General features: G+C 39.5%; 1 protein-coding gene across 3 annotated transcripts in view; it reads right to left on the reverse strand.

The window, feature by feature from the left end:
* The window catches only part of pcdh11 (protocadherin 11), a 126725-nt gene that overhangs the window by 95207 nt on the left and 16691 nt on the right, over positions 1-14827 (reverse strand). Inside the window, exon 4 of one of the 3 annotated variants that reach the window (XM_079352305.1) lies at positions 7111-11434. The exons of the other annotated variants lie outside the window; for them this stretch is intronic. Coding sequence (XP_079208431.1) covers positions 11351-11434 — 84 coding nt within the window. The 3' untranslated portion in view covers positions 7111-11350. Of the gene's footprint in view, positions 1-7110; positions 11435-14827 lie in introns of those variants that run through there. 3 annotated transcript variants of the gene reach the window in all.

A 14827-nucleotide genomic window follows, 5' to 3' on the forward strand; every position in this document is an offset into this window, starting at 1 on the left:
CACTCTGGAAATAGTCCACACGGTGAGCAAACATACATAAGCAACCAGCCGGGGTCATATAATAAAAACCTGCTAGACAGGAAATATCTCACATGCCAGAAAGTTGGTCGCTCAGTGCATTTAAGGCTATACGACTTTATGACCCACATTACACCAAGTCATTCAAGTGACCTCTGAGGTGTTATCTCTAAAAGGCAAACACGGGAGCATTTACTGCCCCTTCCTCTTTGCCAAGGATGCAAGAAAATATCTGACTTTGCAAAGATCCGGTCTCGCTGCATCTGCAAATTCACATTTTCAAGGTCAAATGTTGTACTGAGAATATGGAGGATAATGGTGTTACAATAAATTATGGGAATGCATCTCCTACACAGCTCCAGCGCCCCACCCCCCCAAAAAAAAAAAAAAATCAATGCTTGGGCAGTTCTAAGGAATAAAAGTAGGGACTTGAAAGTAGGGGTTCGAAATCAGACAAAGTAGAGATTTCAAAGAATCATCACAGAGTGTAAAGTTGTGTCAATATGATAAACTGAATTATAGAAGGGTAAGGATCTGTCTTGTGATCCCCCTTCAAAGCTTTTTCTATAACTGTTGCTGTGGAGCTTTCTGTCCTTCTCCAACCTGGTTCATCAGCACTAAAGAAAGAGAACACCAGATGACAAATACTCCCGCATCATGCTGAGTATTCATCTGCCACATTTGTCTGTGTGACAAAGCATTTCCTGCTTGCAAGAGGGGGGTCATCTTACAGGGTGACCATGCATGTGGCCACTGGATATGTACTGTGCGTGACTCAAAATGTAACCCTCTTGACCCTCAGTGGCATCGTCAGTAATCAGTCAGTAAGTGTGCATCCATGGACACATCCATCCAGTGAATTCCACTGAGGCTTAATTGACATTGTCTGGAGAGAGGCAGAGGCCTTTCTATCTTCCTGCCACAAGCAGGACGAAGCCATGGGGAAATGTTGTCCCAACCTACCATACAGTCAACCCCACAACAGGTTAAGAGCTTGAGCGGGATGGGTTTGATTCACTGTGCCCGTCTGACAGCCACCTCAACCAAATCAGCCACACGCCTAATTCACAATAACTCATATCCTTCATGAAATCAAAACAGATGAATTGTCCATTTTTAACTAATGTGTTCAGATAGAGAAATGAGCTAATCAGACCAATTTTCAAGTTTTTGAACCATGCTGTCAACATGATTGTTTGTGTTTTAAAAACACACTTTTTTTTGTGGTGTGTACGTGACTTCCAGGGCTTCTGCAGCAAGGACACACATTAAACCGAGGTTTTTTTTTGAACTTCTGATCGGCTTTTTTTTCCTTTTCTTTTTTTTTTGTTCTTTTTTTTTGCACAGGAGGCTGCCGCTTGGTAATACTCCATACCTTAAACGGAGAGACTGGACACCCCTGGCAATCTCTTTGTTGTGTCTAAAAATAGCGGGTCCCAGCGGTCTCCCTTGGAAAAAAAAAGCAGCGGCACACTTAATTATTTAATTATTTTCCCCCACTCTGATTTACATGCAAACCAGAGGAAGAGTCATTTTTATCTGAGTGTCATGGCTGTGAAGAGGAGCCGTGTACTGATCCCCCAGCAGAGTAGGGAAGACATAAAAAAAAACACAAGTCCCAGATCCACTCAGTGAATCCCAGCCTCCAGGGGCAGACATGATCTCATGTTATCCATGTTTCCCCTGAAGCATTAAGGCATGTACAGTATGCATTATGTCAATAAGACCTGTACTAGGAGAACTCAGCCTTTTCAGATGTTAAATAAGGTATCAAAGAGTTGAACAGAGTTTAATCTGAGGCGAATCTTGGATTCTGTGTAGCGTCATGTGTTCTCACTCACTCAGCCTCATTCACTTGATGTTTTGTTTTGCCAATATGAGATGCATACTTAAATACTAAGATGTATTTGTTTAGTCCCAAAGGAACTGTGCATGATGCTTTATACATCATATGCATTGACTCACATTGTTTTTGTGTGCACTTTCATTGATGGTTGCCAGTGAACTATTTGTGACCTCTGCGACTCCCCATTTCTGCAGTCAGTACCCAAAGTATGTTGCAATATTTGGCACACGGGCAGCAACATGCTGTGCAACATTTATCAATAACAAGATTTCTAACTGAGCTATAAAAGTATTGAACTTTGGCTCGTATCCGCTAGAGCTGATTGAAACTAAAAAATGATGTGTACGAATGGCTACATATGAAGTTGAACTTTTCTAACAAAAATATGAAGACCAAATTTCAGTTTAGGAGGGAGCAGTATGCACTTAGACCTTGCAGGTGAATAAGCAAGCCAAAAATCAAGGTCTGTTTTCACAGGTGTATTCAATCATCCCGACACCCTTACCAAACATCAATTGCCAATGTTTGCATCAAGGTAGAATCCCACAAAAGACACCCTGAGGATTTGCAGACATTGGTCGATGTGAGTCACCGGGGGGGTCAAACAAATGTGGTGTGCCTGTGTGACCTTAATCACTTCCAGGTTCATCCAGGCTCGGATTTCACTTGTGTGCCTTATTTCAGGTCACTGCCTCAAAGTCAAAGTAGGGCACAGTCATTATCTGAGGGAGCATAACACAATCATCCACACAATACAATAGGGTCGGCACAATTCACCCAAGTGCTGTCCATTACCTCTGGGCTTGAACACATGTGCTCCATCACAAGCAGTGCACTGTCTATATGTGTGGAGCAAAGGTAATATAAGTCGTGATTTTGTCTGTAATACATGTACAGCTTTCCTGGATGTTTGTTTCACTTCTGCTGAGAATGTAACCAATCACAGCAAAACACAGGCGGAGGAAAACGGATTTGGGGAAAACATAGTGGAAATTCAAGAGTATTGTCTGGGTACATGGAGTCTTTTATACATATAGACAAGCAAAAAACAAGGTCGCAGCTGAAAAAAAATTGGATTGAGGTGTTCTGATACGACTGCTTTATTCACATTGAAAACACTACATGGTATTGCAAAAAGGAAGACGCAAAATGAAATAAGTGAGACAGCGGCCAAATCCATGTCTCACTGATTTTACTTATAAGTTAGTAGAAACACTGCAAAAACCTGATACAAGAAAATGCACTTTCATAACGAGACATAACTGCAAAGGGTTGTTAAAACAGGGTGTCTCAGGGGTGTGTGAGAAACACCAATTTCCCTCTAAATTCATGGCGCAGCAGGACGTGAAGCCGTATCACTTCATAATGACTGTCAGACCAGTCAAGCAACAAAGACCTCTGCAACAAAAAAAGAAAAAACTGTCAAAATGGCATGTGTTAATGTGTCTGACTGAGCTTTGGAATGAGTTGCTGCTCTTTTTGAAGACTGCATGCACATAAATTCTTTATGACCATCAGTGAATATGACACGCATTATTTAAGAAGACTCTTCAGAATGTCTCTGATTCTATTATCCTTTCATGTTTCAAGCTCGAGCTATCCCTTCACTTTACTGTGAACTATGATCCGGGTACTTTGACTATGTTTTTACGCTGTTACCTGTAAATGTTACAAGCTATTAAGATACAGGTACAAGAGCAGGAAGAGCTGCTTCAGATGGTGAGAAGTGATTATGTTGAAACCTTGTTAAAGGCTTAGAGATGTTTTCTTTTGTTTGCTGTGTAAGTATATAATGTGGCTTCCACAGTAAGAGCCACAGTATCATTGGTGAAGGAGAAGGGCAAGGGTCTTTGGATTGAGCTATAAAATGTGCGTCACCATAAAGCTAGCATTATCTGTATGTGGTTTACCATCTATTATTCCCCGCTAATGGCTCTCTGCACACCTACTGGCTGATACACAACCAGTTTTCAAACACATTTCAAGAATGTTGCGAACAATTTCTATCATCAGGGAGCCCTCTTATAGCACAACAGAGATGACGTAAAAAAAATATAATTACTGCACTAATCATAGTAAGTACGCCACAAAGATATCAAGCTGTGGGTGTAGCTCCAATTATAACTTATAACGTTTGTGGTCCTCATACAAACTGCTTTGAATGAAGTCAGATATTCACATTTCCCTCAAACACTCATTCCACGCTTTTTCTTATGCATTCACTTTGAACTCCTTGCTTGTCGTTGGATGAAGCGGGAGCACAGAAAGTAAGAAAAATTGGCACGTTATTGTGTTCGTATGGATTAACTTTGCTCTGTGTACATGTTTGAGCGGGATGCATTTGGGGCCTCTGCTTGTCTTTTGTGTTTCTGCCCCAGATTGAGCTTGACAGCTACACACAATATCCTGTTATAGAACACAACTCTACAGACAAAGAAAAAAAGAAACGGCATCCGATGCTTCAGTTTAACAGTCCTGCAGAACGTGCAAACCTTTCCACAGTCATCCTACTTATGTCATGGGAAGCAGTAATTAGTTAATGGGCTGATCTCATTAGACAAATGCTTTTGTTGCAGGTGTCCAGGCCAAGTTGAGAAGATTGCCCAAGGCTTGAGGTTAGAGAGGTGGGCTTAGGAAACCAATATAAACGACTTAATGGCTTATATGCAGTCAAGCTTACACACTCTATATTGGTTTATTTGAGTTACTGGCATTGTCACAGATACTAAAGTGGCATTATACTGGAAATTATGTAAAAGGCATTCCAAACATGAAGACAGCTACATATATCTCGAAAAAAGGGCCAATTTGTGTGCAATTGATATAAGGCTTTTCTTCTTTCTTTCCTCTCTCCTTTGCTTCTTTGACTTTACAACATGAGCGAGACAAGGCTTGCCTCTGTCAGTAGTCAGAAGAGGTCAGCACACTCACTGTGTCAGCCCTGAAGTGTTACAATTACCCTGGAGTAGATTTCCGGGTTTCATAGTGTGTGTGTGTGTCATCACATTGCGAAATAGGCAGCCTCAAACACGAGTATTTATGGAGATATCATTCATGGGAAGTCTTCTCAAGGCTTGATATAGCGTGTCCACCACGTCAGAACTGGGGGTGTTTGAAATGCAGTGATTAGCGCAGTGTCCAGTTAATTTTAACAGGGTTTGCAAAGGGACATAATCAGGAATTAAGAGTCGGCATCTCTTTTAAATCGCCTTCTTTACGCATTTGTTGGGGGGGGATACTGTCAGGGAGGAAAAAGGCAATTGTCTGTGGTTTCCCGATTATCCCCTCCAAAAGCCCATAATCTGGCTGAAAGTACTTAAAGAGTCAAGCAGCAAAATAAACAACATTGATTATCATCCCACTGTTCTTTTTTTTTTCCCTTCAAACTGGACCATGCAGAGAGGGAGGGGTTTGGAGGCTAAAGTTGCACCTTCCCCCGTCAGTGCCATCTGCTTAGGCAAATGTTAAGGCAGGCTAAATACCCCTTGAGTCCTCTGTTCAAACCAGATTATCAGTTATTTTAAGGAGGCGGACGAGCATCTTATCGTCTCCTAATCTCTTTTACAAAAGCAAATCAGAAATTCTGCACAAGGATTACCAGGATTAAGAAGGACACAGACATGGCCTTCCTCGGACAATGTCTTACGTTGTTGCCTTTGGGCAAGCATAGCACAGCATCCTGGAAAGACATTGTTATTAACTCTGGGGAATTCTCTACAGAGATGAAACATCATATTCAGCAATGGCTATTTTTTTGATAATGGGCTGCCACCAAATACAGCAAGTGTGCACACTGTGTGTGTGAAAAAATAAATAAATTTCGACTGTCAGAAACTATTCCAAAAGTGCCCCGACTCTAAGTGTTCACTAAGTGTTGACCCACAGTGGAATGTGTCTGGCTTTGAAAACTGCATTTATTAGTCCCAATGGCGTGTTGGATGCTGGACAGGTTTTCCCACTGTATGTTTCAAGAGGATAAAAACAACCTCTGTGTGGCTGCAGTTTAGTTGCAGATGCACTGACTGCCGACTCACCACCAGTGTGACCTGAAAGCTGACATGATAAATACATTTTGCTTTTTCTTAACCGATTTCTTTTATGTTTCCAGGGAGGATTACAGTTAAATCTACATGGGCAAAACTAATGTCGGGATGATGTGATTACGTCAAAGAGGGTTGGACTCGGGGAAATGTTGAGAGCGAGTGTTTCCAAAAGAATGCTTGTAAAGTTCACTTATCCCCACTGTAACAACTGTACAGTAGTGACATACATCAAACAAAAATAATCAAGCTCTGACAAAACGACGTCAAAGTATCAGCAACTACATCTCCAAACATTTGTTTGGCTGTCAAAGCTAAAGGCAATATTAATCCTGCACAAACAAATTCAATAGCCTCTCCGTCTTTGGCTATTTTAGGTAAGATCGAGGCACACTAACTGTCTCGCAGGCAGCAGCAAACCATATGCTTCTTGCACACTATCACCAACAACTACTGTTTTAGATCAGACTTTTAACAAGGAACAAACAATTGTACAGGCAATCGATGCTCCTCAGATTCCCGCTCCACAGTCACACCTCGTTTAATCAACAGAATTGTTTTCAATGAAAACAATCTCCGGGCTGTAGAGCTACTCAGTGTCTCAGAAGAAACCACTCGGCGGGCTTCCACACTGATTTGATTGTTGCACACACAAAGGTAGCAAGACCACCGCAGCTATGGGGGATGATTGAATTATTCAGTTTGGCAGAGATTTGGCAGCAATTGTGTGGAGTGTTGCCTTGAGTGGAGTGCAAGAGAGAGACAGCATCTCCTTGTTTCCTGCACCACTGCACAACACATGCATAAATAGCCCCTGCTTAGACAGTCAGTTTTATGCTTCAGGACAACGTCACATCATACACTGAACAAGCTTGCCGCTTGGCTAATTGACCCACACCTCTTCAAATAGACAGCCTTACATTTTTAAATGAGTCATATAAAACATTTATAATTGACCACTGAAATGAAAAGGCATGTTTTGTTTTTTGTTTTTATCGATGACCTACAAACCCTCAAAATAAAAGTTTCAGACACCTTTTATGTGACTCATGTCACAACTAAAACACAGATGTCCGTGAGTTTATATAGGCATTACGTTATCAACTTCAGATTCAAAACTTGTATATATATATGTAAAAAAAAAAAAAATCCTATATATCACATTTAATGTAATTCTCATTCTGCTTCCATGGCTCATTTAAAAAAGTTAGCTTGCAGAGCCACTGCAGCAATCTGTAACCCTGAAAAAAAAAGTTATCTTCCTTTAGTCGTCATTCTATACTGTCTGCAGCAGATGAGCGACTTTGCAAAATCAATGTAATGTGAAAGAAAAAAGGGCTTTTACCATCTGGATAGCTTCTTTGCAATGTTACCCACACGAATAACAGATATGTTCCAGTTTTATGTTACATATCAGAGGAAGAGTCTTGTCTCTTTGACAGAGGAATATTTGATAACAGGGGTCTGGTACTGATTGCACTGATTAAAATCCCAGGGGTTGTGCAAAGTCGCATGCGCATACACACTTTGATCAAAATGAAGACCTTTATATTCGTGGATTGCCAGCACATTTAATTCTATTCATTGAAAAATGAAAATAGGCACGTTTTGCGACAAAATTGTAGTGCATAGAAAGGCCAGGAAATGTAGAGGAAACTACTGCACAAAACAGGCTCTATTACAAGAAGTCTGCTAGACATTTTGTATCTGGAATAAAGAAATTGTAAAAAAAAAAAAAAAGAGAAAATAATACAATTAATGAACGCCATATGGATAGCCTCACCAGCACAGTACAGACAATGTCTGTGTAAGCTCCTGTTTGTGGGTCTTTCCTCTGCAGATGTATCATTGCATTAAATTTAATTAAACATACTACTTATAACTAGCTTCCTGGCCGGTTAGATGAAATTGAATACTTCAGGCTCATAAATCATGAATCAATATGTCAGCAAAGAGACTCTGGGAATACTTTCCTCAGTGACACACTGTAATAACAACCATGGGACAACCTTTAAAAGACCTTTTATGGATGATAAAAACCACCGGGAAGGCACTAAATGTGAGCTGACCAAAATCACAAGCAGCTAGTCATCGTAATAACTACTACTACTACTACTACTACTACTGCATCTCTGTGTGAGCAACAACATCATGTTTCAAAGACAAACCAAAGACAAAGACAAACCACAACTATAACATGTGCTTCCACTAAATCTTTTTTTTTTTTCTCACCTTTGACTTTGCACTCTGAGGCCTAAAAAAAAAAATCCAATATCGCCTACTCTTTTTCTGTACACAAATGTGAAGACTCATTAAAGCTCTGATTTTACTGGAGAGTGTCTTTTTTATTTATTTATTTTATTCATGGCTCATTTGAAAACATTCCATTAGCTAATTATACAGAACACGAAAAAAAATCAAATCATAATTCATCCAGCTCGAAAAGAAACAACTACCTTGTGATCCAGCCATGCTCTGTTTCTTTTAAGTGAGATAGAAGCATTTACGAGGTTTACGTTCATCTATTTATAGGAAGCTGACATTTATGAACTTTCTATACGAGACTGTTCTACTTGAGAGTGCATCATCTTCTCAAATCACCAAGGACGCTTAGCCCAAGGGATCTGATTAGCTCTTTCTCAGTTTTAAAATATGAAGTAACTTTGATAAGCAATTAAACATTTTCTGTTGTCTCCTCTGGCTTTGTTTTATGCCTTTCAAGTCTGTATTTTTGGATCAAATCCGCATAAACACCGCCTAACACAATGTTGAAGCTACGCTTATTGTACCCTCTAGCATCAATCTTCCCCTCAGATGTGTAAAACCTTGTGTTTGTGCACTACTGTACATCATAATAGCAGGGTTATCATTATCAAATCATCATTATCAGCTCTCATGGAGGAGAAGCAACTGCACACAAACAGAGGAAGGAGGGAGAAAAAAAAAAGTTCTGTTGTTCCAAAAAAAGCTTCTGTTCTGCTGTTTTCTGTCTGCGCACTTCAAAGGGTGTGCTCCCACCAAATTTCCATAACTTTTTATCTGTAATGTGTTCCTAATGAGCAATGTATATCATAACCATTTCTAACTCTCCTTTTCCTGGTTCAGAGCTTTACTGTTGCAAGCTGTAGAAGACATGAGGTACTGCGAGTTCTGCTGGGCTGAGATGAGCCAATTAATGGTGTCCAAACCAACATAGCCACACACGCTTCTCTGGGGCGCAGTCTGTTTGACATGCACTATACGCTACTGGCTAATTGTATATGAGAAAAAAAACAAATGATTATTCTACAACCAGTGTTTTGCCTTATTTGAGTTCTGTTCCTATGAAGCACATGCAGTCTAGTATGCAAAAAAAAAAACTGATTTAGTAATGCAGAGTTACATGGAATAAGAAGAGTCGTCAAAATATGCAATACAATGCAAAAAGACTTTAATAAATTTCAGAAGCGCACACATACATAAACAAAACATTTACAATTTTCTCCACACTGGCAAATCAAAGTCAGTTACAAAGATCATGTAAGGTGCATATTGTACTTCACATTGAATAAAAGTGAGGTTTGTCTGTCTCCCTTACATGGACAAAAGCTCTCCCCATGTATGAGTTTTTTTTTTCTTTTCCCCAAAGATCAGGCAAAATCTAATCATTACACAGTGCTAGGATGCTATGTATACTTCATACTGTGTCCCCTACGCAGTAGTGAATACATTTGATATCATAATTACATGAATATACCTCCTTCATAATAACAACCTGCCTCACAGTGAGGCAACGCATAAAATTAAGAGCTTTAAAATGGACATAGTCTGTGGAGGTTTGAGATCTCAAGACTGGAACAAAAAGAAAATAGCTTTTCTGGTATGTGCAGTGATTCCATGAAACTATATATAATCTTTTACAAGAGGAGAAAGAGCCTCCAGTCCAGTCCATCTGTACATTTCCAACTGAATGCACAGCCTATGTCCATTTTAATGACTCTAATTTTATGGTTATATGTATGTACTGTAGTTGCCTTTTTAAGGCCTTACCTATCAAAGCAGTCTTTAGCGTACCAATTAACAGGACTATTGAACAACAATGCTGCTAACCCATCAAGCCAGTTACTGGTGATAACTGCAGAAAGTATTCTAGTCAGGACACACTTTATCATAATGATGCTATAGGTGTAGAAACAGTAGAAGCAAAATGATGCTCTAAACAAAACCATAAAAGTCGACCTAAGTGTACCATCTTCTGTCAAATGGTAACTTATTGCTGTTTTTCAAACAAAGCCTGGATTACCTTTTCATTTTGGTGTTCAATGTTCTTCTTATCACAAAATGTAGTTTGTCAGTGTAAATAAGTGTAAAAAAAAATCAAGTCATTTTTGCCCTAAGCCAACTCGCATTAAAGACTGCCTGAGGATTATTATTATTATTATTTTTTTTTACCATCTGGAGTCATTTTAATGTGGTTCTCACAGGTTAAATCACTTCTGAATTGAAAGCGAGATACAAAAGGTTAGGCTTAGCGCTCTTCAAATCTGCCCTACATAAACAGCTTTTGATTATAACCCCAGCAGTTAGTCCCCTGTGATTGTGGCTTAGCTCAAAGTATTAAACTTGTCCGATCATCTCGCCCAGTGTAATAACAGCACGGCGATCAGTAGCACGCGGTTGCAAAAAAGCACCACAAATATGGTCAAAATTGTGGGGCCATGCAGATTTCTGTCACATTAGCCACACTCCTCACTAGCAATGTGATCAGTGGCCCTTAAAAGTGGGACAGTATGAGGCGGAAAAGTTGACAGAAAAGGTTCACTGAAATGTTGGCTTGATACGTCTCATGTAAGCCTACAGGTTGTAGATCTTGCAGCATAAATACATTGAAAGTCATTTGTTTTATAAGCTATCCCAAATAGTGTGAAATAATACAAAAAATCCGAATGTAAGAAAACTAAATGGCCACCAGGCAGTTTAAAAAAAAGCAAATCAATGGATTCAATAAATATAAACACCATCAACTCTGTGATAGTTATACATACATACATATAAACATACTTTACAGATCTACTGACTGTATTTGACACCTATTTTACAGAGTGGGTGCTGGAGTGGGACATGTTTTCGAGGAGGGTTCAGGGCTTACAGTATCATCCTCACTGACACAGGTAAGTAACAGCATAGGACTCGATAAAGCATTTCAAACTTCCAACAGATTCACAGGAGGAGCTTTGTCAAGATTCAGGCAGGCAATATGAAGCGTCTTTCTTTTTCTGTCTTTTTTTTTTTCTTTCCCCTCCTTCAAGTTCATCTTTTCTCTCGATTGTATGAAGAGGTGGAGTTTTGAGGCTGTAGAGACAGTAAAGTACTTGTTTCACCTCTTCACTTCTCGCCTTCTTTCCTTCCTCCCTCTGCCCTCTCTCTGTCTTTTTTTCTCTTTGTTTCTCTCTTTAGGTAGTGGGAGCTAGAGATTGATTTTAATCCTGTGGGAGCGAGCTGTACCTGTGCCACAGAGTGTGCCATAGTGTGGTGGTTTCAGTGCCGTCTCCTGAAATATAGAGAGACAGACAGATATAGGGAGATTGTAGTTACAATATCATCGAGCTCTGAGCAGCCTGAGCTGTAGCCTTATCAGTGTGAGGCTACACTGAACACTGAATAAAAAAAAAAAAAAAAATCTCTGAAGAGAGTGTAGAAGATAAGAAAAAAAAAAGCATTCTTCAAGGTACGGCTGGCAATCAAGTCATTATCTTGTCAGGTTTCCTTGAAGAATGCTACAATCGTCACAAGCTTGTGCATTTTTCCTGTACTTATCAGAGCATGCAATCTTAACCAATTATCACTCCCAATTTGTCGTTTTGTCTCCCACCACACTAGTGCAACACTCTTCATTTGCCCCTCAAAATAAGCCATTTGGTTCAATTTAGGCCCATTCTTTCTTTCGGACCCTTGCCAGTGAGTCCTCTGATATGTACAGAACATGACAATTTGCTGTTCCTAAATAGGTATCGGAATCAGGACAGATCTGATGTGACCTGATAGCGCTTCTATTAGCAAGGCACATTGATCACAGATGCAATGACTCCACAGAAAATACAACAAAGAAATGACAAAATGATCAAATGGAAAAAAAAATAAATGCCATGACCTGAATTGTAATTCTGGTGTCGCAATTGATTAACATGCCTAGTTAGCCTTTTTAAATGATATCCTCTTCTCTTTGCTATGCACCCACTATGAGTCAGCACCAGCACTTTGTCATCAGGCCATGGGTGGCTGGTGTAAAGAGCCTGTGCCTTCACCCACACAAAATACATGATGATGCGAAAAAATGGAGTTCGCTGCTGCCCTTGTTATCCAATGAATTTATAATATTAACTCTTTTTTAAAGATAATACCATAAATTGCATTATGAATAAGGCATTAGAACAACACTTGTGCTCTAAGGGGTGTTTAGTCAAACTGTAATGCATGCTTAAGCAAAAATACAGAAACCATAACAGCAGTTTGTTTCCCTCTTCCTACTGTATATGAACTCATAGGAGGTTGCTTTTGTTTAACAGTGACCCTCTGTGCTCTGCCACCCCGCCTCCAAGAATAAGGTGCAAGACAAAAAAAGGAAAAAAATGTTGGTTTTTTTAATTCTCTGCATATTCATGATGATGTCTGAGATCACTCACGCGGGGTGGTTTACTTATTTGATCTGCTTCAGCTACAGCTCATATTCTCACATGAGCTCCACATTCACTGGAGGCAGATTGACCTCTAATATCCTGGGGTAAGGGTTAAAAGAAAATGATGAGATGCGTAAAAACTGAGAAGACAAGGGAGGGGAGGGAGGAGGTTTTCATTTGCAAATGTGGCTCGCGCTGTATAATGAAGCCATATGGTGGCACAAATCTGTAGTCTCTGAAGTCTTTTTACAAGCTTTACTCTCTATCAGCTACATCTGTAAAGTCCCTGGAAACATTTTGGTGACCTTAAACCATAATCATCTTCTCCTGTGAGCCCGACCGATTGTTTTTCCACGGGTGGGCTTTTTGCCTGCTTTATTTTCAGCTGCTTTAGGTGTGTGGGAGGGTGTGGGGCAACGAGAGATCACTGTAAAGGCACTAAAGCACCATCTGTCACTTTGATGAACAAAAAGGAAAACACGAGAACCTGGCTGTGATCTTTGCTTTTGGACTTGTGGTATTAAGTTTTAAGGCTCAAGGGAAACGGAATAGCTGGCATTGACCGACAAAATGCAGCTATTGTTTTAACAGCAACACTTGAAGTGATCTCTTGAAATTCAAGAGTGTTGGATATTCTCTTTTTTGCCTCTTTAGATGAAAGAAACACAGCTTTTTTGAAAGAGTGACATTAAAAAAAAAAAAAGTGTTCTTCTTTAGACTTTGAAAATAGATTTTTCTTTGAAGGTGCACAAAGATAAAAATCAAGCACAGATTAATTTATAATGGGGCTTCAGCATACAGTACAGCTGGTCATCTTTTGTCTCATCGCTTTAGATTCTGAGAACGTGACTCACCCAAGGATACTATGTGCCATCACTGATAATCTTAAAGGAAGGCTGTCTTTGCTCCTCTTTCTTATCAGCCTCATTCGAAACCTAATTACGGTGATTTTAATCATACTGTATCACGAGTGATTAACCCTTTAGTGCATTTAATTAACCTTTGCAGCCACTGATTCTCATCAGGCAAAGCTCCATGCTTTTTTTTTCCTTGACACAGGCTTTAAATAAGCAGTCTTAAAACTGATGGGAAATCTAATGTCTAAAGTGGGAGGCATCACTTGTCAATTGCTCAAGGGGACAAGAAAAAAAGATGTATTATCAGCTTAACATCACTGAAGATATGCTTGGTGAGGAGAAGCAATGAGGACAGATTTTTCTTGATATAAACTTAAATTACTGGCGTATGTGAGAGTCGTGTCACCAAGATGTGAGACTGTTATGCCGATAAAACATGACCTTTCTTGGAGAAATGAATAAAAACACCTACAGTGAAAAAAAGAAATTGGTATAAAGAGGGCCTCCGGATTTGGAAGGACGTTTACTGAATTCATTGATTTTAAATTATTCCAACAAACGTACTCCGCTATGATCAACAACTTAAGTGAAAATCAATTTAAAACCTTAAAGCATAACAATCACGGCAGATGATAATTCAGAATAGTAGAACACAGTCTGAATATTTCTGCATATTTCAGGGCACTCAGTGGTGGTTAGACGGGAAATCATCCTGACAAGTCGTCAGTGTGTCGTATAAACACATTATGAATTAAATCTTTCGTACCAAGGGCATGTTGTAAGCTTATGTATAATGTACCATGGCAGAGCATAGCTTTTAACCAGGGTTTTGAATAGAAGGTGGATGAAGGGAATGACTATCAACTCTGTGTGGGTGTCTTCATGAATTATACTTAGCATATTACTTCACGGGATCAACAGTCATTTACCAAAACTATGCCATGAGGAATTTGAACGCTTGCTAAATTTCAAACAGAAGCGTATTGCGAGCCAAAAAGGCAGAAATGAACCAAAGATCTAAAAACTGTGTGCAATATGAGGCTAGACACAAACAAAAGCAAGCACCTCATCAAACAAAATCAATTATTGATGCAATATCATGAAATTGACCCAGAATTGAAAGAATGGAAGTTGTGATAAGTATGATCAAAACAATAACAAAAAGGAAAGCCACTACAACCAAGCAACAACACAACTCTCAGAAATGGAGAAAAAAAAAAAAAGGAAAATGGGGGGGAAGCAAGCAAATTCCACAGAAAGTTTGACACTGTGGGAAAACTATGTATAGACACATGTTTGTTTGTTTGTTTTTCCAAATAAATTGCCACCGTGTGTACAGACTAGTTAGCCTGGGTTAGTTCCATTGTGCTTGTGATAGTATGGACATAGGCAAATTACACTACACATCGC

Source organism: Symphodus melops (genome assembly GCF_947650265.1).
Source record: "Symphodus melops genome assembly, chromosome: 9".
NCBI classification, from domain to species: Eukaryota; Metazoa; Chordata; class Actinopteri; order Labriformes; family Labridae; genus Symphodus; species Symphodus melops.